At 31.7% G+C, this 20,514-nt stretch overlaps 3 protein-coding genes across 4 annotated transcripts; 2 read left to right on the forward strand and 1 right to left on the reverse strand.

Annotated features, from left to right (window-relative positions):
- Window positions 1-4,906: 4,906 nt before the first annotated feature.
- Window positions 4,907-9,323, forward strand: LOC111289989 (WRKY transcription factor 72A-like). Of its 2 annotated transcripts, XM_022881369.2 has the most exons (6): window positions 4,907-5,115; window positions 5,355-5,438; window positions 6,604-6,681; window positions 7,179-7,709; window positions 8,023-8,136; window positions 8,250-9,323. In XM_022881369.2, exons 1-6 carry the CDS (start codon window positions 4,999-5,001, stop codon window positions 9,180-9,182), a joined length of 1,857 nt encoding a protein of 618 aa, XP_022737104.2. In that variant the 5' UTR covers window positions 4,907-4,998; the 3' UTR covers window positions 9,183-9,323. The 2 variants fall into 2 exon arrangements, with proteins under 2 accessions (XP_022737104.2, XP_022737105.2); XM_022881370.2 differs by lacking the exons at window positions 4,907-5,115; window positions 5,355-5,438 and adding an exon at window positions 6,442-6,489.
- A 1,829-nt stretch (window positions 9,324-11,152) lies between these two features.
- Window positions 11,153-15,068, forward strand: LOC111289711 (ubiquitin-conjugating enzyme E2 2). Its single transcript, XM_022880966.2, has 6 exons — window positions 11,153-11,336; window positions 11,815-11,948; window positions 12,086-12,111; window positions 13,180-13,269; window positions 13,366-13,454; window positions 14,672-15,068. Exons 2-6 carry the CDS (start codon window positions 11,824-11,826, stop codon window positions 14,798-14,800), a joined length of 459 nt encoding a protein of 152 aa, XP_022736701.1. The 5' UTR covers window positions 11,153-11,336; window positions 11,815-11,823; the 3' UTR covers window positions 14,801-15,068.
- A 1,819-nt stretch (window positions 15,069-16,887) lies between these two features.
- Window positions 16,888-19,995, reverse strand: LOC111289961 (uncharacterized). The gene is made up of 6 exons (XM_022881328.2): window positions 19,632-19,995; window positions 19,433-19,538; window positions 18,383-18,737; window positions 17,552-18,020; window positions 17,411-17,466; window positions 16,888-17,191 (listed from the first exon to the last, which is right to left on the reverse strand). The coding sequence occupies exons 1-6, from the start codon at window positions 19,675-19,677 to the stop codon at window positions 17,147-17,149; spliced, it is 1,077 nt and encodes a 358-aa protein (XP_022737063.2). The 5' UTR covers window positions 19,678-19,995; the 3' UTR covers window positions 16,888-17,146.
- Window positions 19,996-20,514: the final 519 nt, after the last annotated feature.

Consider the following 20,514-nt stretch of genomic DNA (forward strand, 5'->3'; position numbering starts at 1 on the left):
TGAAGTATTCTCTACCCAAACAAACACAAACTCAAACTCTTGTGCACCTTTTTAACACAACCAAACACATACCTATATGTTCCCATACATCATACCTATGTGGACCCTCTCAGTCTCCTCTAGTCCACTCACAAATAAACATACACACCCATAAGACGTAGAGCCCCAATACTCCTATGGGGTGTCTATCCCACAAAACCCTACATCTCTCTTACATCTTTTTCTCATACCTAACCCTATAGAGACTTCACCTATTTATAACCATACAAACTTGCGCATTAAGAATCCCTCTCCTCTTAGAATTCTTCTCCTGTAAGTCAAACTTGCCTATTAAGAATCCCTTTCCTTTTAGAATTCTTCTCTTACAAGTCAAACTTACCTATTAAGAATCCTCTTTCTCTTCTCATATCTCAAACTTTCAGCTCTTTCACATCTCGAACTTTCGGCTCTTTTCACATCTTGAATCTTCAACTCTTTTCACGTTTCGAACCTTTAGCTCTGATACCACTTGTTTGGAAAAACAATACCCACACGCAGCAACCACACACAAAATAACAAGCTCAAATCAAGAATAAGAACACACAAATATATTTGGTTCGACCCAACTCAAAATGACCTACTCCAAACCTAATCCACTATCAAATAAATCTTTACAATTGTGAGACTTTTAGAATGAGAAAAGTCTCCTAAAACTCCTTACTCAAAACTTAATCCAAAACCCAATTACACCATTTAATAGCCTACTCACTTAGCTATTCTCTTGGTGTCTAACTCTTTGAGGTTACTAAACTAAAGCCAAAACATCTTATTTATAAGGGTTTCACCCTTTATATTTTTACTAAACTTTCGATGTGGGATACAAGACAAACTCAAACTTACTTAACTTTTGATGTGGAATTCTGAGATTCAAGGTAAATCCCAACATGTGTGTGTGTATTGCTTGCATTGTTTAATATCTCTATTCTTTGTTCCATGTAATAGTTTAATTATACTTGTTGAATCACGGGCGATTTTCTATATTCATGCATAACCTATTCCATATATGCATTTGAACAAAAGTAATATATAAATATATATATATATATGAATGCATATGCATATACATAAATCATCCTTACAAGCATGCAGATACAAACGCATTGATCATGTTCTTATTTAGCATGCATATACAAATATATATATATATATATATGTATGTATGTGTATATGTATGTATTACAAGCATGTATATATAATCATAACAATCATGCATATATCTACATATAATTGTATTTATACATCTTTTCGAAGGAAAAATCATAATGTTAACTTTGTATGCTATATATATTGCATGTCCTACATAACTTATATTTTTTGTATATCTATGTATGTATATCTATACATATATTATTTACATTATTGGTAGTTTATAATGTTATGTGAGATTCTGCAACTCATATTGGATAAAAATATTTAATTTTTTATATTAATTTTATTCATATTTTAAATAATTAAATTTTAATAGAGATCATGATTTAAATTGTTATATAAAAAAAGTTTATAACTATTTAAACTGATAATGATTTTTGAACAAAAAAAAATTAAAACTATTTAAATAAAATGACATGGTTATTCACTAAAATGATATGACTCATCATCAACTTTAAATAATTCTTTATACATAATCAATTTTACCATTTTTGTTTGAAGAGTTTTGAATCTTTATGTATTCTAATAACATCATTACCTTTAAAAAAATATTTTACGTTTTAAAGTCAAATTGTTTATATTATTTTTATTTTCTAACATACACACCATACACGTGGATGCCGGTGCTTAATTATAAGACAGGTGATCATCATGCTTAATTTTTACTCTCCAACCAGGGAAAAGGGGGAAACCTACTAATGTGGAAGGGAACCATTTTCCTCAAGTATGCCTTGAACACGAAAGTTTTTACTTGTATAAGAAAAAAAAAATAATATAAAGGTCATTGCCCTCAACTTCTTTGTTTTTCCGGTCTCAACGTAGTTCATATTCAGCAAGTGGTCTCAAAAAATTAATGTAAAGGTCAATGCCATAAACGTCGAAACTTGAAAATTATCTCTTTAAAATTTCTTGGTACAGCCTACTGTAAAAGCAACAGTTCTAATATATTTTTGCAGACGCAGGGCTGACTCTTTCATATCCAATTCCTTTTATTATTTCTCCCATCCATTCATATTATATTCTCTTAATTTCTTTGTATGCAAAAGGGCTGCTACCAACTGTTTCTACTTTCTTAATTTATGTGTAAAAATTCAAGGGTAAAATGAAGTAGCCGGTGCCCACCGGGGCCATGATGTCAAAAATTTTGAATTAGAAGTAGATAGGTACAAATAAAATACTTTGATTTTTCCACCTCAACCTTGAAGCTTTTGTTGAAACTTTAGAAGACAATTTTAACATGCACCAAAAATCAAAGCGTTTTAATTTTTAAATTTTAAAAAAATTAAATATATATTTCATATTGTTAAATATATCTTATTCGATATGATGAATTAATTTAAAATTTTATATGCACAACGGATATAAATATATTGTTAAATTTAATGATCGGTCCGTTCAAATATTAATCATATATGAAATTTATATAAAGGATGTAAAACTAATTAGAGTGACATCAATATTACTTGATTTATCCTTTTTGTGTATGTGTGTGTATATATATATAAAGAGAAAGAATCAACTTATATTAGTATTAAAATTAAAAAATTTTATATTTTTTTATAATCATTCATTTTAATAGATCCTAAAAATGAGATTAAATTAATTTTTTTTACTTATCTCTATCATCCTTGAGATTAATTAAAATCAATAGTTAGAATATATTTATATTTATTTATTTATTTATTTATTTATTTATTTATATATGCAGGTTTATACTTCAGCCCGAGTTTACCACCAAAGTAAATCGAGTGCACATATTTTTCCCTGCGCTCAATTAGATCAGTCAAATTTGTAATTCTACTCTCTTCTACATTTGAATTTTAATTAAAAATTTTGTATATATTGGGTTTCATGGAAATTAAATTAACAAAGACTCTTCAAATCCTTGAGTCAATCAATATTGAAATAGAGCCGGCGAAGAAAGTGATAGGAGAGACTAATTCATTATATATATTAACATGTAATTTGTAAAAGATATCAACTATCAAGCTTTTATATATATCAGTTCCAGATAGCCCTATATATGTCGTAAAGGTCGGCTTATTGCTAAGACTTCAAGTTTATTAGTTAACTAATTAATTAAGTCTATTAAATTAATTTTAAAAATGTCTTATGTTATGAAAAAAAAAAAGATTAATAATATTGAAGTTCTTATATTTTGTTATATTGTTGTTTATCCTCCTCATCGTGAGACTGAAACTTTGCGTAATTTATATGCCATACCGTAGAAAATTATGTACAGCTTGAAAACTTCTGAAAATTTTATGATTTTGAATGACACAACGTAAAAGATTTAAGCAAAGTCAACTGTTGCTTGTAATATTGAGAGAGAAAGGCAAAAATAAATAAATAAAAATAAAAGAAATAAAAAAAAAAGTTTTAAATTAATCATCCTTAAGATGCATATGACTAATTACTATAGTATATTATATGGTTCTTATCCTGCAAGTTTATTAATATAATTATATGAGAGCTCAAAAAGACAAAAAAAAAAATTAGAGAGATATTTACGGCTCAAATTCAACAAAGCACTACTCAGAATTATTAGAGGTCAACGATTTTGATCCCGATGTTGGTATTATAAATATTTAATTATTAGCAGGGTTTAATTAATTTCCCAGCAGAATCTGGTGCTTACAAAGTTAATTAATTAATTAATTATAATTGGCTGCATCTTCTAATAAATGGAGAACTTGCATCGAGGATTTTATTTATTTACTCACTTCCCCTCCCTCTCTTTCTCCATTAAAGAAGAAAAAGTTGAAATGATCACTGAAAATTAAGTTTGCTTAAGCAAAATTGTTGCTTTGCTTTTATATATGCTGCCGCGCCCTATTTTTCTTATGCTTCCCTTTCATATTATCTTACGGGGTTTTTTTTTTTTTTTTTTTGGTAATCATTGAGAACCATCGCTTACATATTGTACCTTCAATTTTCTTATGAAATCCAATCTGATTTAGAAAAAAAAAAAAGATAATTAAGGTCCAAAGTCCGAACCTTCAATTAGATTTTTTCCTCACATGTACCCTAAAAGTAAAGAAAAAAAACTAGTAATTAACCGACCACGACCCAATGACTTACAACATTATAGAAACCAAAATTGGAAAGGTCAAAAAAAAAAAAAAAGGGAGAATGAGAGATAGTATGAAAAGGTACCAGCTAGATTCACACACTATAATTGAATTGGTTTTGTAATAATAGAGGTCAACTGCATGGACAAATGAAAGCATAGTTGTTTTATCCAATGTTTGATCTCGATACAACCATTTTAAACCTTAAAATCAAAACCCTAAAGGCCAGCCGGTAGATTGGAAAAAACAACGCTCCGGTCACCGGAGGTGACAAAAAAATAGGGGTGGCATTGGCTAAAAACTTTGACCATGAACCAATCCCCATGTGACTTTTGTAACGTACGAAACTTCTAGGAATTGGTAGCATTATTTGACATTATGTGGGGACCGTGCTTCGCGGCTCAAACCCCTCTTTCTATCTCCATTCTTCGCCTATGACATGTTATCCAAAAGAGTTGAAATTGAATTCTTCTATATATTTTTTTTTGTTTAATACGTATGGGAGAAATAAAATAATTATTATATAACTGTATTTTTTTTGTTCTTTGTTTTTAATGCAAGTGGATGGGGGTTTTGTTGACATTATGTTTATTTCAGTATGTCATATGATTTATGAAAGCCATTGGTTTTGAAAAAAAAATTAGAAGGGGTGTCAAATACAGCAGCCTCTCTATAAAAGAAGAGAAAACTTGGTTTCAGAGAATTTATTACAAGAGAGAAAATCAAACAAAAACCCCGTATGGAGGAGAATTTGGTCAAGAGATCAGATCATGGAGGTGCAGTCATGAAGGAGAAGAAAGTTGATTCTTCTGGGGATGAAGAAACCGCTGGTAGGAGGGAAGAGGTTGCTTCTAAGGTCTGGAATAGTTTCATGGCTTTTTCTATGTTTTAATTTGTCTGATGATATATACATATGTTTCTTCATCTCATCATACCATTTTCTTCCCCAAGCTTTTCAACTGAGTTTTAGCTTAATTTAACTCCTCTGATTATTATTAGAGATCATAATTTGACATCTTTTTTTTTTTTTTTCTTATAGTTTTGCTGCACACAAAATTAAGTTTTCTATATTTCCTTTATTGCCTGTTATTTCAGGTAGAAGAAAAAAGCCAATATCATGAGAATGATAATATGAAGCCATCTTCACCTGGAAAAAAGGAGTTAAGCAGCAGCAAGCAGGTAAACAAATTGAGAGTTCGATTGAGAGCCTGGTAGGAGGGCTCCCACCGCAGCCAGTGATAAAACACTCGTGCAGTGAAACCCTCTGATCAGCTCCCATATGAACTGTCAAATGCTTTTTTTTTTTTTTTTTATGAAAAATTCGGATAAATAGATTACTTAATCCTCAAGTCAAAGTAAGATATACTGTACCTAATAACTTAAAACATATGATTTCGTGTATTTAAGATAATCCCAACAAATAATCATCGATAAAACTTGAACCCATGACTTTTTTATCAAAAAATAAATAAACTTTAACTAATTGAACTAATTATTATTATTATTATTATTATTATTATTATTATTATTTGTAAAAAAAAAAGTCTTTCATGGATATGGTTTTCTACCCCGTAAATTTGTACTGACGACAAATAAAAGTAAACAAAAAATTAATATAGCTAGTATTTTGTATCAATCCATTTCAACGTATTTAATTCTAAGATAAACTACATATATTACCAAAAAAAAAATTCAATATTATTTTCTATATTATCCAAAAGGATTAATATTTCTGATGGCATCAAGTTTTACTAGGTTATCTGGCCAATCAACATCCACGTCTATAATGGGTTATGAATTCCATTAATTGTATAAGAAAACGACTTGTTAGATTAATAGAGCAATGGTAGCTCCCGAAAGGAATAAGGCCAATTTCCAAGTTGCCAACAAGCAAGAATTGACAGATTCTTCCTGCAGACAATTAAGTAAATAGAAATCTGTATGAACATATATTAGAAGTCATGCATGCCAACTTGACTAGTGGGGTTCTTAACATTTTTTGTCTTTGAGCACTTGATTTGTAAGATTTTGACCATAATTACGTTCCCGAAACACATGGGTCTAGAATCTTGACTAGTAGTCATCTGCCATCCTTTCCTAGCACTACTTTTCCAATTCATTTTTCAATTTGTAGAATTCCAGCTTTCTTATTTTGCTACACAAATATTTCCTGTTTTCAATTCATCAGCATCAAAACTGATCAAAACAGTTGGTAGCTAGGAGAGAAAGGGTATGAAAGAAAACTTCAGTTTTATATGTTCTATATATTTGTTCTTTTTATTTTTGATAGTTAACCTTCATTTTCTTTTCCACTAACTTGTAATAATGCTTAACAATTAAATAGGTATCTGTAAAAACTGACACAGAAAGATTCTCAACAGAACCAGACTCGATGGCATCTTCTTCAAGTCGAAAGGAGCAGGTTAGATTACTTTCATTTTTTATTGTGGTTAATTTAATGGTATGATAATCTTTAACAAAGGTATTAAACTTTCATTATTAATATTAATTAATCAACTAAATCCTCCTCTAATTAGATTAATTCAATCGGATCTTTTGTTTTTCAATCAACTAATATTTCTCTCTTTTTCTTTTTTTTTTGGATCTTTTAAACTATGATTATGGTTCGAACTAACAGCTCATTAAACAGCATCTAGATCAAGAAATGATTGATCTGGTCATTAAACATGCATGCATCTATGGAAATATAACAGCATATGGGAACAAGGACAATTATCTCTTACCATTTTGTAAACTAAAAAGCTTAAATAAAGGTGTAATATTCCTCAGAATTGCAAAGAAAAAAAAAAAGAATTATTCCTGGAAAAGTTCAATGAAAATTTTAATTATCACAAGCATATGCAATGAAGAAGACTGTTTAGTTAATTAAGTTTTCTTTGTATGTTGTCATGGATATAGGACGATCAACTTGAATCTGCCAAAGCTGAGATGGGAGAGGTGAGAGAAGAAAACCAAAGACTGAAGATGTACTTAAATCGGATAATGAAGGATTATCACAACCTACAAATGCAATTCTATGACATTGTTCGGCAAGATGCAAAGAATTCCACTGCCACAGCGGCAAATAATGACCACCAAGAAGCCGTCGAAGAACCTGAGCTTGTTTCTCTTACCCTCGGAAGATTTTCAAGTGATTCAAAAAAGGATGATAAGAACAAAACATCTAGCCAAGGGAAAGAGGATGAGAGAGGGAAAGAAGGCTTATCTCTTGGCCTAGATTACAAATTTGAAGCTTCTAAGTCAGATTTAGATGATGAAGCTTTGCCAAATCCAAGCCCAGCGAACAGTTGTCAAGAACCAAAGGAAGAAGAGAGCTGGCCACCAAGCAAAGTTCTCAAGACAATGAGAAGTGGAGATGACGAAGCTTTGCAACAAAACCCTGTTAAGAAAGCAAGGGTTTGCGTGAGAGCCAGATGCGACACTCCTACGGTTAGTATTAGCTGGTCATTTAAATTCATTAAGTTTTGTTTGGTTCATATTTTTACTTTTTTTTTTTTATAAAAGTTAATAAATAGAAAGCAAAAGAAATAAAAAAGACTATGGGAAGGCAATTCCATAAATTCGCTAAACTGGACATAAATAAGCTTACTTGAATGAACAGAAGAGATATATAACCAGGTTTTAGCCTTGACAATTTAGTGCATTTATTCTTTTGTAGTCCACTTGGATATTATGAAGATTTATTGTTTACTTTTTAGCTTCAAATGAGTAAAAACTATAAGAAGACTTTTTACTTGTACAGATGATTGATGGCTGCCAATGGCGGAAATATGGACAGAAGATTGCTAAAGGAAATCCTTGCCCTCGAGCGTATTATCGTTGCACTGTTGCACCTTCATGCCCAGTTAGAAAACAGGTATATACATACATATATATATATATATATTCAAATAAGTGAATTTAAGCTCAATTAATTTTATCACAACCAAAATTTAGATCATTAACATGTTAATTTGCTTCAAATTTCAGGTACAAAGATATGCTCAGGACATGTCCATTTTAATTACAACCTATGAAGGAACACACAATCATCCACTTCCAATGTCAGCCACAGCAATGGCTTCCACCACTTCTGCAGCTGCTTCGATGCTATTGTCTGGTTCATTATCGAGCTCCCAGCCTAGCTCCAATGTTCCATCAATTGCCAACACCACCACTGCCAATCTCCATGGACTCAACTTTTACCTATCTGATAACTCAAAATCAATGTTCTACTTGCCCAACTCTTCACTGTCTGCAGCCTCATCACACCCAACAATCACTCTTGACCTTACTTCGACACCATCCTCATCCTCATCATTTCCTTTCAATAGGCTTTCTTCAGCTTATCCCACAAGCGCAAGATATCCTTCTACAAGTCTCAGCTTTGGTTCTTCGGAATCAAACACCATGTCTTGGGGCAATGGGCTCCTTAGCTATGGCAATAGTACTCAACCCTACATGAAAAACCAAATCGGAGCTCTGAACATTGGAAGACCACAGACTGTGGAGAATAGCATTTATCAATCTTTCATGCAAAAGAATAATCTAAATCTTCCTCAACAGCCTCTACCCGATACTATTGCTGCTGCAACCAAAGCAATCACAGCAGACCCCAATTTCCAATCTGCTTTAGCAGTGGCTCTGACATCAATCATTGGCACTGGCAATAATGGTGGTGCAACTCAGCCAGGTAGAGAGAGTTTGGGACAAAATTTGAAGTGGGGAGAGCAGCCACTTCCAATCACTTCTAGTTACTCACAAACAGTGAAAGGGAATGGCTGTGCCTCAAGCTTCTTGAACAAATCTCCTTCCTCTACTTCACAGCCGGAGAGTTCGATGTTTTCACCACCTTCTTTGCCATTTTCAACGCCCAAGAGTGCATCCACGTCTCCTGGTGATACTAGAAATCACAGCAATTGATTGTTTTTTAATTTTTGAATATTTTGTAATTATGTTCATTAGTCTTAATTGGCATGTAATAATGTGAAGTTAAAGAAAATTTTCCCTTAGAGACAAGGACAGGAGGCATAGAAATTTGACCAAATTTGGTTTTTCCGCAAATTTAGTTTGATCATGATTCACAACCTACTAATTATCCAACTGCTAAGAAAATGTCACAATTGACTAAGTTTACAATTAAATTTAATCACATTCTCATCGTATCATCAGTTGAATTCAAATATTAATTTTAATAAAATTAAATCAACATAATATTTTTCATTAAAAATTTTTTCAATCGAAATTACAATAATTTTTATTATTATTTTTAATCTCATCATAATCAAATTCATTATTTATCCAAATGAAACTTAAAACTAAGCCACGAAGCTCACACAAGTCTCGCTATATTGTAATTTTTTTTTCCTTTTCCTATTATTTTCCTTGTTTGATTTTATATATATACATATACAATCTTTTTTTATGTAGTTACATCCGTGATAATAAGTGCTTCAAATGTCAAAACATATTTAAGTTAAACTAGCTTTTTTTTTTTAGCAGGTGTGATGCACATGATTTTTTATTTTTTTATAATTTAAAAAAAGTAAGCTTTAAAATAAATTTAATTTAAATTAATAAATATATTTTAAATTTAAAAAATAAATAAGTGATATATTATGATTTCAAATATTAAAGAAGTTTAAAAATAAAAGATTATGAGGAAATTTATTAAAATAAAAATATTTTTTTGAAATTTTAAAATTTAAAATTTTTATTTCGTAATTTAATCTTGAATTTGATTCTTCATTTTTTAAAAAATTTAGAATATTAATCTTTTTAGATTCTTTAATTTGTCAATTATAAAGTTAGATGAACACTTGATTTAAAATATATAATAGAGATTTATATAATTAATAATTATTTTAAATATTTTAATTTAATTTAAATAATAAATAACTTAAAAATAAGAATTGTCTTACTTATCAAATTTCTTGTGTCTAATAAATAGATTGTTCACCTAAATGTCCATACAAATAAACTTTATTAAATAATCATATATCTTGTAAGATGAAATTAAGTTTTCAACCATCCCATTTCTTCTCTACTATCCAATAGATAAAAAAAAAATTTTAATTTTAATTTTATTTAGAGAATGGCAATTTGAATCTCACTTTATCTTTTCCTTGCCAACATGGATGGCAATTTCATGGTTTTGCATGAATAAGCCCACTGCATCAATAGCCTTTATTTATTTATTTATTTATTTATTTATTATTATTATTATTATTATTTGAAATGGAAAGACCTGTAATTTTTTAAATAGGGAATAAAGGCTATTAATAAAAAAGTGCATTATTAAATCAATTAAAATTTGAACATAAATGTGCATTATGGAGATAAATTTGTATTATTAAATTAATTAAAATTTTAAATGGTAATAATTTTTTAAAAATATATATGGAATATAGGTTATTAGATACTTTATTAAAAAAAACCAATGAATAAAATTTGAAATAATGAATAATTTTATTAATAAAAATAAAATAATTATTTTATTTATTATTTGATAAAATTTTTATTAAAAAATACATAAATCATATTCATGATTTTTAAATTTTAATTAAATTAATATTTTTTAATAAATTTATAATTTTATCTCTTTTTAATTTATATAAATATTCATATAATAAATTAATAATATAAAAATAAAACCATCAATTAAAATTGGTTTTATATAAGTTCAGCAGATTGAGTTATATCTTTAATCTCATTATTATTCAGATTCGAACGCTTTCGAGGCTTTTAATAAAACCTACGTATATGATTCCTTAATGGTCAAATACACGTATACGTATAAAAATACAGATAGAGACGGAAGCGTGTGGACTGGGGACAGGGACGAGACTCACCAGAAACAGCCAAAATAACCCGAGGAAACTCCATTTTCAATTGATTTCCTTCTCTGCGGATTCTTTCTCATACTTTCTCTTCTCCTTTTTTGCCTCTCCAATCATCATCTTCCTCCATTTTTTTCTCCATCTTTATATATATATAGATCATTTACAGCTTCAATTAAAACCCTAACTCCCTCTATTTTTCTGATTGCTTATCTCCTCGTTTAGCATTAACCTCCAGGTAAATTTTTCTTTATTATTGTGAAGGTTTTTTTTATGAACTTTGTATAAGTTGTTATTTCACTGGATCCAGGTGTAAAATAGAGGAAAAGATCTGAATTTTATGTTTGTTGAGGTGGCAAAGTTCTAAGCTTTCGGATTGTTTGTTTGGATGTAAACCATGAATTTCTTGCTCCTGTTTTTGATGAAATTTTTAGTATTGGATTGAATTGAGAAAAGGGTCTCTTTATTTTAAGCCGAAAACTTGAAATATAGAGAAAAACGATCAAGATTCTTGATAAGCTTCAATTAGAAGTTGAGTTAGCTGAAAAATGAAAGAAGGGCAAGCTTCTTTTTGTTTTATTGTTAAATTAGCAGCTATATTTGTTTCCTGATAATTTCAATGGTTGTTATTAAAGGAGATGAAGATAATAATCAATTGGGTGGTGGAAGCTCATTGCTTGAATTTTTTCTTTTTTCTTCTTTTTTTTTTGTTGTAGTTGGTGACAATGTCAACTCCTGCAAGGAAGAGGCTAATGAGAGATTTTAAGAGGTTGCAACAAGACCCGCCTGCAGGTATCAGTGGGGCACCTCAAGACAACAATATAATGCTTTGGAATGCTGTTATATTCGGGTAAGTTTGAAACAAAAAAGACGTTTTTCTTTATTTTCAAGTTTGTTTAGGATATTTATTTTACCTCTTTTTATTTATCAGAATATTAAGTATGGTTCAATAAGCTATTCTGCTTTCTTGTCTGATTTGGATTGCAGTCCAGATGATACTCCATGGGATGGAGGTGAGTAACCTCGTTCCCAAGCTCTTACTTAAGGAGGATGTGCTGTGTTTTTTACCTCTCAATTGCCTCAGATGGATGTATATATAAGATCTTATATTGTTTGTTACACATATCCCTTTAGACAATTTCATTTTGGGTTTTTTCCTTTATTGATGCGATATATGGGTTTCAACAATCTTATCCTCATTTTCCATTGTGACATTATAGCATTTCTTGATTCTTATTACAGAAATGGATTCTGATGCAAAATGATGTAGTTTTTTTTTTTTTTTTGGGCTGTGGTTGGTACCTAGGCCTATGATGCTCTGACTTGGTACAACTGTGAGATGAGGATATCTGTCCAACAGTAATAGGGAGGAGTTTAATATGTGTATTGACTTGTGTATTATAGGAAAAACAAAGAGTGGAGCAACATAGCTAGTTTCTATGTGGTGATTTTGATTTTACTTTTCTTTTCTTTTTTGTGCTTCCCAAGTGTAAGCCTTCGAACCATTAGCAGTAATGTATCTATGCCATTGCCATAGCTTTCCAATGCATGCTTCTTTGAGACCAATCAGCTATTTTAAGCATATGTTGTGGTCTAGACGGCATTCAATCCTAGTGGTAAACTGCTAAGTCATTGTTAACATGGCTAAAGAGTTTGTTTATTGCAAGTTTCTTGGTAGGTTTTTATTCAGAATATGCAGTGTCATTCTTTTGTAGTGATGAATGTATGGATATGGGACATTTGTTCATGATTACTTTTGTATCTTGAATGCTGTTTCTGTCATGTTTATAAGAGTGCTTGTAAGGGGGCACTCTCTGTCAGTACTAACTAGTCTTGATATGAAATAGAAACAGTAGTTTGATAAGGAAAAAAGGATAATTTTAGCTGAAAAATCAATTCCTTGTTAATTTTTCGTTCACTGTCTTCCATTGAGGTGAAAATATAAGGGATCACATAATAGTTTCAGCAATTGGTGATGGTTAGTGGAAAGGTGGAAGGCATCTTAAGTGTTTAATCATCCTAATGTAATTTTTACACTCTTTGGATCTACATGAAATGAAATATCTTTCTGAGTTCTTCAGGTACGTTCAAGTTGACTCTTCAATTCACTGAGGATTATCCAAACAAACCTCCAACAGTGAGATTTGTTTCCCGAATGTTTCATCCAAATAGTAAGTGCTAGTTAGCATAATTGTAATGTTAGTCTTATGTAACAATCTGTATATGCCATCCATGGTTTCTGACTTGAACCTTTTGAACTTTTTCAGTTTATGCAGATGGAAGTATTTGTTTGGACATTTTACAGAACCAGTGGAGTCCTATATATGATGTAGCTGCTATTCTCACATCCATCCAGGTATAGTTGAAAACCTATTTGCTTTATGGATATTATTGTTGTGTGTCTATTATTGTGAGAATGTTGATGGAAGAACTTTTGCTGCATATATCATTTATAAAACAAAAAACTGATTCCAAGCAGAAGCCTGCTAGTTTGCCACCTTCCCTGAATTTCTACTTTTGATAAGATGAAGAAACTTTGATGCAATTCATTTACAAAGCTAAATGATTTATTTTCATATGTCCATGTTTTTAGGTGGGAAAAAATTTAGAAGATTAAGAATCAAATCATGATCCATGAAATTTATGAAGTCAGTTAGAAACAAACTCAGAATGAGTTTTCTTGTACAATTAAAGTTTTCTATTGATTTTGTCAAAACAATAAATTAGCTTAATAATAATATGTTGTATTAAACCGATGAAATAAAAGGCAGTTTTGTGATAGAAAAAGATGTTCCAAATAAAACGTGTATAAAATTTGTTTAACCATGCTCCTAAACACCCTGGTTTTGGTTCCCCAAATGCCTCATCGATTGCAAATATATTTTCAGGTTTGCTCCTGCACTCAATTCCTATGTCGTTTATTTATTTTTTACTGAAACCTATGCTGTGTAACTATATTAGATTCTTCAGAGCTGTTTGAAGCATTCAGCTGTTCATTTAACATTTTTATGAAAATTAATATCCAAGACCCATGTGAGAGAAAGAAAAGGAATAGTAGAAACCAAGTTTGTGATTTTTGGTTTTGTTCAAGAGGACACTTTGGAGGAAAATGGTGATTTGCAAAGTTCTGGTGTGACAGAAAGAAAGGTTTTCCCGGCAAATCAATATTCTGACACATACAGCACATGCAATTGATGATGGATTGGATTAGTATATCTCAACTCTCAAACTTGCCCTATCTTGAGGATTTAAATTGTTGTTCATTTTGATGCAGCAAAAGTAATTTGCACTTTGCATTTTCTTTCTTTATTTTCCCCTACAATTCTTTTCTTTCAGCCAAGATTATCTTTGTTTTGATAGATATAATTTTTTGTTATTTGTACAAATGATTGTTTTAACTGGTGATATTAAATTAGAGCTTCAATATTTTCTTATAGCGTGGTTCTACATAAGTTTAGAACAAACTAATGGGTCTTTAATTTTCATTTACACTCATTTAAATAGGTAAATTAAGTTGTCTTTGTGTCTTTTTGTGACTACATGGTGATTTTAACTATCATGCCATTGTTGCAGTCATTGCTCTGTGATCCCAACCCTAACTCGCCTGCAAACTCAGAAGCTGCTAGGATGTTTAGTGAGAACAAGCGTGAGTACAACCGAAGAGTAAGGGAGATTGTGGAGCAGAGCTGGACAGCAGATTAACTCCATGCAGTAGTGGGACAGTGGGTTTTTAAGGTTTGATATCATGGTAACATTGCCCACTCAGAGTCTTTCTGTGAGGACTCCATCAACTTTATCCTGTATTCTCATACTTGTTCACTTTATAAATGGATGTTGGGGCTATTTGATCTACATCATGCTAAGACTTTTTGCTTTGTGTGTCTTAAGCTTTTGTAAAATAGCATTTTATATCTGCATTAACCATTAATTATGAACTTTTTGCTTCAATATAAATCTCTGGTTGATTTCATCCCAAACAGAATTGTTCAACCTTTATGTTTTTGCTTTTTTTTTTTTTGGAGAGAAGCACCACAAAGAAAAAGTATGAGCGGTGCATATTCCTTTTCTTACATACGCTCATGGTAAATGAGTACATGGGAGGTAAAGCACCTACTTGTACTTTACGTGGTGCATATGTCATGCTGCTGCCTAAAATTGATGTTAGGATTTTACATTTGACAAATAGTTTCTGCTTTTACTCTCTCATCCGTGGTGGAAATAATACCTAGTCTTATGCTTGTAATTCAAAGATGATCTTTTTTATGATAGATTTCAGGATATGATCATCTGCAACTCTTTCCACATGCAGTGTGTTTCAGTGTTAATGCAGCTTTTTTCATTCTTACGAGGAATTTCATGCATAACAAATTGACAATGAGGCAGGATTATTTTCTGCTATCTAGATGAAACCACCCTTTTCACTCTGGGGATTTCGATTAGGAAGAAATCTTCCTAATCAATCCGTGGATTAGGTTGAGGTTTTAAGGTTCAATTCCCGCTCCCTCAACTTTCTCAAGTGCATTGAAAGAAAAGCTCAAAAGCAATCTATTGAATCATTTCGAGGGACCTTAGTCTGCTAAGAATTCCATAAAATCATATCTTAAGGAATTGCAGCTGATATTAGTTTTGAAAATGAGTAAATAAAATAGCTTGTTCCCATCCTGGACAAGGGAAAAATTACAATCAGACATCAGATAAATGTTTGCCAATTTCAATTTTTTTAAGTACAAAAGAGGTCAAAGTTTAGAATAAACAAAAAAAATTTAGAGACTGAAGTTTTAAACTTGTTTAATATTATATTACTTCTTAAAAATAATGACATTAATTACTTTAATTAAATTTCGAATTCAAGTCCAACTTTATCATTTTCAAACACAGAAAGGCCAAGCGCGAGACAATGTGAAATGTTAACCAAAGTCAAGCTTTAATAGTTTGCACATCAAACATCGATAAAGAAGTCGCTATTTTTTTCACAGGGTTTTCAGCCCGTAGTTATAATACAACGGATGAAAGCGATACGACGTAGTTTCAGTCTCTTAAGAAAAAATGTAAACAAGACATAATAAGGCCAGAGAAAGAACATTATCACACAGGCTCAAAGACAAGATAGCAAAAACGACAGACACAAAAAAAGAAACAGAGAAAATAAGATGGTGTTAAACAGCTCGGTGGTGATGACAATAGCCAACGTGTCGGCAAACGTATGCCAATACATAGCCTGTAATCCAGAGCGCTTAAGCAGCGATCAAGTCTTGCATCTCCTCTTCTGCCTTCCTCTCCATCATCTCTGCCGCCTTGCTAACTCTATATGGCTCTACCTTTGCTTTAATCCTCCCCATCATCCTCTCTCTGATTACAGCGACGATGATAGCTTTCACTCCGACTGAATTTCAGGCTATTTTTAAATTTGCCCACTTCGGTTTTTGTTGTTTTCTATTTATTTCTCCTTTTTGATTTTTGAAGTTTTGGGGATACCCAATTCTTTTTTCTGGGTTGTCTTTTATGTTATCGCTTTTGGTTATTCATTTCTTGTAAATTTTGGAGTGAATTTGTGCTAAAAAGAAAATCTCTAATGGTTATAGCCTAATGGGTTTCTTTCCTCTTTTTTGTTTGTCTACAACGTTGAATTTTTAGGTTAATTGGTAGGACTGATCTTCTGTCTGCTTTTTGTCCCCTTGGGACTTGGTGCTGATGCTTGCCTATTGATCATGAAAATTAATTGACTTGCCTTGAATGGATTCAGCTTACAGATTCCTGAATTGGTGTAAAAGATTCAAATCAGAACAAGCTTTGTGTAAATCATATCCTTGAAAAGATAACATTAATACTAAAACACAAGCAAGTTGAATATTGATACAATTTGTATCTAAGTGGCTGTATATACCATACAAAAACATAGCAACGACCCAAGAGAAAAAAACAAAAGGTCTCGACTTACACCAGATTGGAACACTTCATAACCCCTATACAAACAAACCAAAACAGACAACAAACGACCCAATGAGTATTAAAATAATATGGTTCAGCATATTTCGTGCAGAACACCTCCTACATCACTCCACTCAGGTTGATTTCTTCAGTCAAAGGCCCATCCTGTAAAGGAAGATGGCGAGAATTTTAAATAGATTGTGTCAATTAATATAAACTTTATCAATGAATAGTCAGTGGCGTGGGGAGGTAGAAATCAGGCATCAACTTTGCTCTACTAAACTTGTTGAAACCTTGCAAATTCGGGGTTATAACATTAAACAGCATTAAAGAATGTAGGGTAATAAGTAGATATATTAGTCAGTTGAGGATAAGAACTTTTACCATATTTTCTTTGTCCCCGTCGACAGTCTCAACTGCAGCTGTAGGGCTAATTTGACCTGTAAATAAAATTACAAATGCATAAACCATGCGCATCCAAGGTACGGAACAGATGCTGAACCTAAAATTTATCTACAAACTTGCCTTCTTCATTAGTCGATTCGGTTCCCAATCTCTTAGTCTTGTCCTTTCCTTTAACATCCTCTGGCTTGGTTGTCTTCTGAGTTTTCTGTAACATACGACTCCTAGTCTCCGAAACAGACCTTGAATTTGAACCGTTTCTATGCAAAACCCTATTCCTGGTTGCAGGATTATTCTTTAGAGTAGCCTCTTTAGCTGATTCAGCCACTGATGATACTTGAGCAGCATCAGTATTCAAGGACTTGGGTTTCAGTTTCCTAAATCCCACCGCAGAAGAAACGCTGTGAACCTCATCATCAGATGACCGAGTCCCCTCCTCAGGCACTTGAGAACAGTTTTCAGACACCTGTGGTTGATCTGAATTTTCTGAAACATTGTAGCTTTCAAGTAGTTCCTTTATAGCTTCCCCATTTTCACTAAGATTATGGCGACGTATGTAGGATTTAAGCTCATCATGCATTTTCTTAAGAGGCTGAATTTGGAGTCATGATGAGATTAGACCAAAAACAGAGATAAGTTAGAACTCAATACCAAGAACTTGCATTGTATCTCAGGATAGGCAAAAATAAATCCAATATACTAAACTGCATAAACCACTATGACTTATATAACAAGAGATGCAGGCTTAAAAATATAATTAAAAAGATGATATTTAGCAAAAGCCCAAAAAAAAAAAAAGGATAATTGAATCGCAAAGGAAATGAAAGTGCTAAATACAAAGGATGATGCAATAATTTGCGATGATTGCGAGAACTTTTGATGCAGATATGCAATAAACCCAATTCAGAGCAAAAGCCTGCAAAGTGAAATGGATAAACAAATGAATTACAATACCTCACATCCCGCTTCCAAGCCAAGTTTGAAAAACCCAAGTGAGACTGAGTGCTTAGAAGATGACTCAGAGAGCTTAATCTGGGACAGCCAGTATGAAGCTGATGACAGCACATTGAACCTCCTTCGAGTTGCTGATCTAGAGGCATCAGAAAGAGGTGTGTCACTTTTCCCTTGACCATTTGCAGGTTTCTTAGCTCTAGCCTCAGATATAGGAGTGATTGTTCCAACAAATTTTGGAGATGGAGCCAGAGTTGATTTGGTTGGAATAGATAGCCTTCTGGGTGGCTTGGCAGACTTCTCCTTCGAAAGATCAAGAACACCCACACTCTTGCTTACACTCGGGGTTGCTCTCCCCCTAAGAAGACCAAAAAAAAAAAAAAAACCCCCAAAATTATTTAGCACCTAAAAGGTCATACCAATAAGACAGCAGCTAGGAAATTATAAATTATTAACTAAGAGCGCAACCACATAGAATTGTGCCATTGAGATGAAGAAAATTGGGAAGATAGTGGATAGATGGATGATTAAATAAAATCCTTTTCACATGCTATTATTTTCCAGAAAGGCAATGGACTAATTATTAACAGGGAAGTGTGTGTAGAATTTATAAAATTTTTTAAGTGGAATTTATAAAATTTTTTACTAATAAAAATATTAATAAAAAAATTCAAACAAATAAATTGATAAAATTAACTGAGAATATTAATAATATATAAAAAAATTAAAAATATCATTACAATTCAAATTTAATTATACTTGTTCAAAGTAAAAATTCTATCAAGATTTTTAATAAAAATACTTATTTAAAAATTATATCAAAACTTTTTGAAATTTTACTCGCTTAATTTATATAACAAAATCTTTTAATCTATCAATTTAAAAATCTTTCAAAAATTTTCAAACTCTTTCAATTATTCCGCTCCTACCCATTTCCTGTGTATAATTTTTTACCTTAGTATCATATTTTAGTATGTCACATTAAATCTGAAAAAACATAAATTAAATTCTACAGAGACAAAAACTGATCTGCAAAGTATAGAATATGAATACCTTCTGGATGAAGAAGAACTGGATAAATCACCCACTCGTGGCTTCTCTTCCTTTGGTTTTATCGACGATCGAAGTGGATAACGTAACTTCGACTTCCCTGCACTCCCTGAAAACATTCCCAAAAAAAAAAATTTAAAACCCAAAATTAACCACCTTTAAAAGCCAAGGGAAACATAGAGAAATTGAGGCAGAAATGAACCAGAATTTTGAGCAGGAGGTTGTTGTTCTTTGACAGGCTCCTCCATGATTGTTGTTTTGTCTTTGTAGGATTTTTCTCAAACAAAAATTCTTGCTTTTTTAACGCACAAACAAATTCAGAACTTGTGTTCGAATTTTATAAGGATTTGTTTTTCCTTTTTTTTAATGTTATGATGATTCACTGCTGTCCTTTTGACTCTGGTTTTCGGGCGGGAAAATTTAAGGATAAAAAATAAATAAATTTTCGAAAAAATCACAGTTCTCCTATTCCTCTGTCATCCCAACTGTTTTCTACTCGCTTTATTTCAGCGACACTTGTCACTTTCAGCCGTCATCTGACGTGTCCTTTTTCTATTTGCTAAGTTATAAAAACCGCTGCCCTAAGGACACTTTAAAGATAGACGTGGAGAGTAAGGTTTGTGAGCAGCATTGAGAGTGGGGTGCGAATTAAGTAAGATGATAAGCAAGGCCGAGGCAGCTGGAAGTGGGACCAACGCGCCACACCTAAAAAGAGCAAAGGGCGGATCATCAAACGATTAAGAATTCGAATTTCAAAATTCAAGTGTTAAAAAACCGCTTTTTAAACGGTTAAGATTGGATGGATATTAATATAAATTTTGAATGGGTCCAACAACAAATCCTCAAACTTTTTGTCTTTTCTCTGCATCGGGCATATGACATATTAAAACATGTTTAATATGGCCCATACATCCCACCTTTCTTTAATACTTGTTGGGATTTTGTTTGGGCTTTCCCTCGTAGGTGTTCAATCATCAATGTTACTTCAAAATATTACAAGTTTTTCTCTTTTAAAAAATTTTAATACCCGGATTCAAAATCTTTCATCTCTCAATACTATAAAAAATTCATATTTTTTTTTAACA

This window comes from Durio zibethinus, chromosome 11 (assembly GCF_047325235.1).
Source record: "Durio zibethinus cultivar Kanyao isolate XHJ-2024 chromosome 11, ASM4732523v1, whole genome shotgun sequence".
Taxonomy (NCBI): Eukaryota; Viridiplantae; Streptophyta; class Magnoliopsida; order Malvales; family Malvaceae; genus Durio; species Durio zibethinus.

Bases quoted from the DNA above. Each gene is read 5' to 3' on its own strand.
- LOC111289711 (XM_022880966.2), top strand. From the start codon at position 11,824: ATGTCAACTCCTGCAAGGAAGAGGCTAATGAGAGATTTTAAGAGGTTG. The intron at 12,112-13,179 runs GTGAGTAACCTC...TGAGTTCTTCAG, and splicing joins TGATACTCCATGGGATGGAG to GTACGTTCAAGTTGACTCTT. The intron at 13,270-13,365 runs GTAAGTGCTAGT...GAACTTTTTCAG, and splicing joins CCGAATGTTTCATCCAAATA to TTTATGCAGATGGAAGTATT.
- LOC111289989 (XM_022881369.2), top strand. From the start codon at position 4,999: ATGGAGGAGAATTTGGTCAAGAGATCAGATCATGGAGGTGCAGTCATG. The intron at 5,116-5,354 runs GTCTGGAATAGT...CTGTTATTTCAG, and splicing joins GGGAAGAGGTTGCTTCTAAG to GTAGAAGAAAAAAGCCAATA. The intron at 8,137-8,249 runs GTATATACATAC...TTCAAATTTCAG, and splicing joins CATGCCCAGTTAGAAAACAG to GTACAAAGATATGCTCAGGA.
- LOC111289961 (XM_022881328.2), bottom strand. From the start codon at position 19,677: ATGGAGGAGCCTGTCAAAGAACAACAACCTCCTGCTCAAAATTCTG. The intron at 18,738-19,432 runs GTATTCATATTC...TGGTCTTCTTAG, and splicing joins AGTTCTTCTTCATCCAGAAG to GGGGAGAGCAACCCCGAGTG. The intron at 17,467-17,551 runs GCAAGTTTGTAG...TTTTATTTACAG, and splicing joins CGAATCGACTAATGAAGAAG to GTCAAATTAGCCCTACAGCT.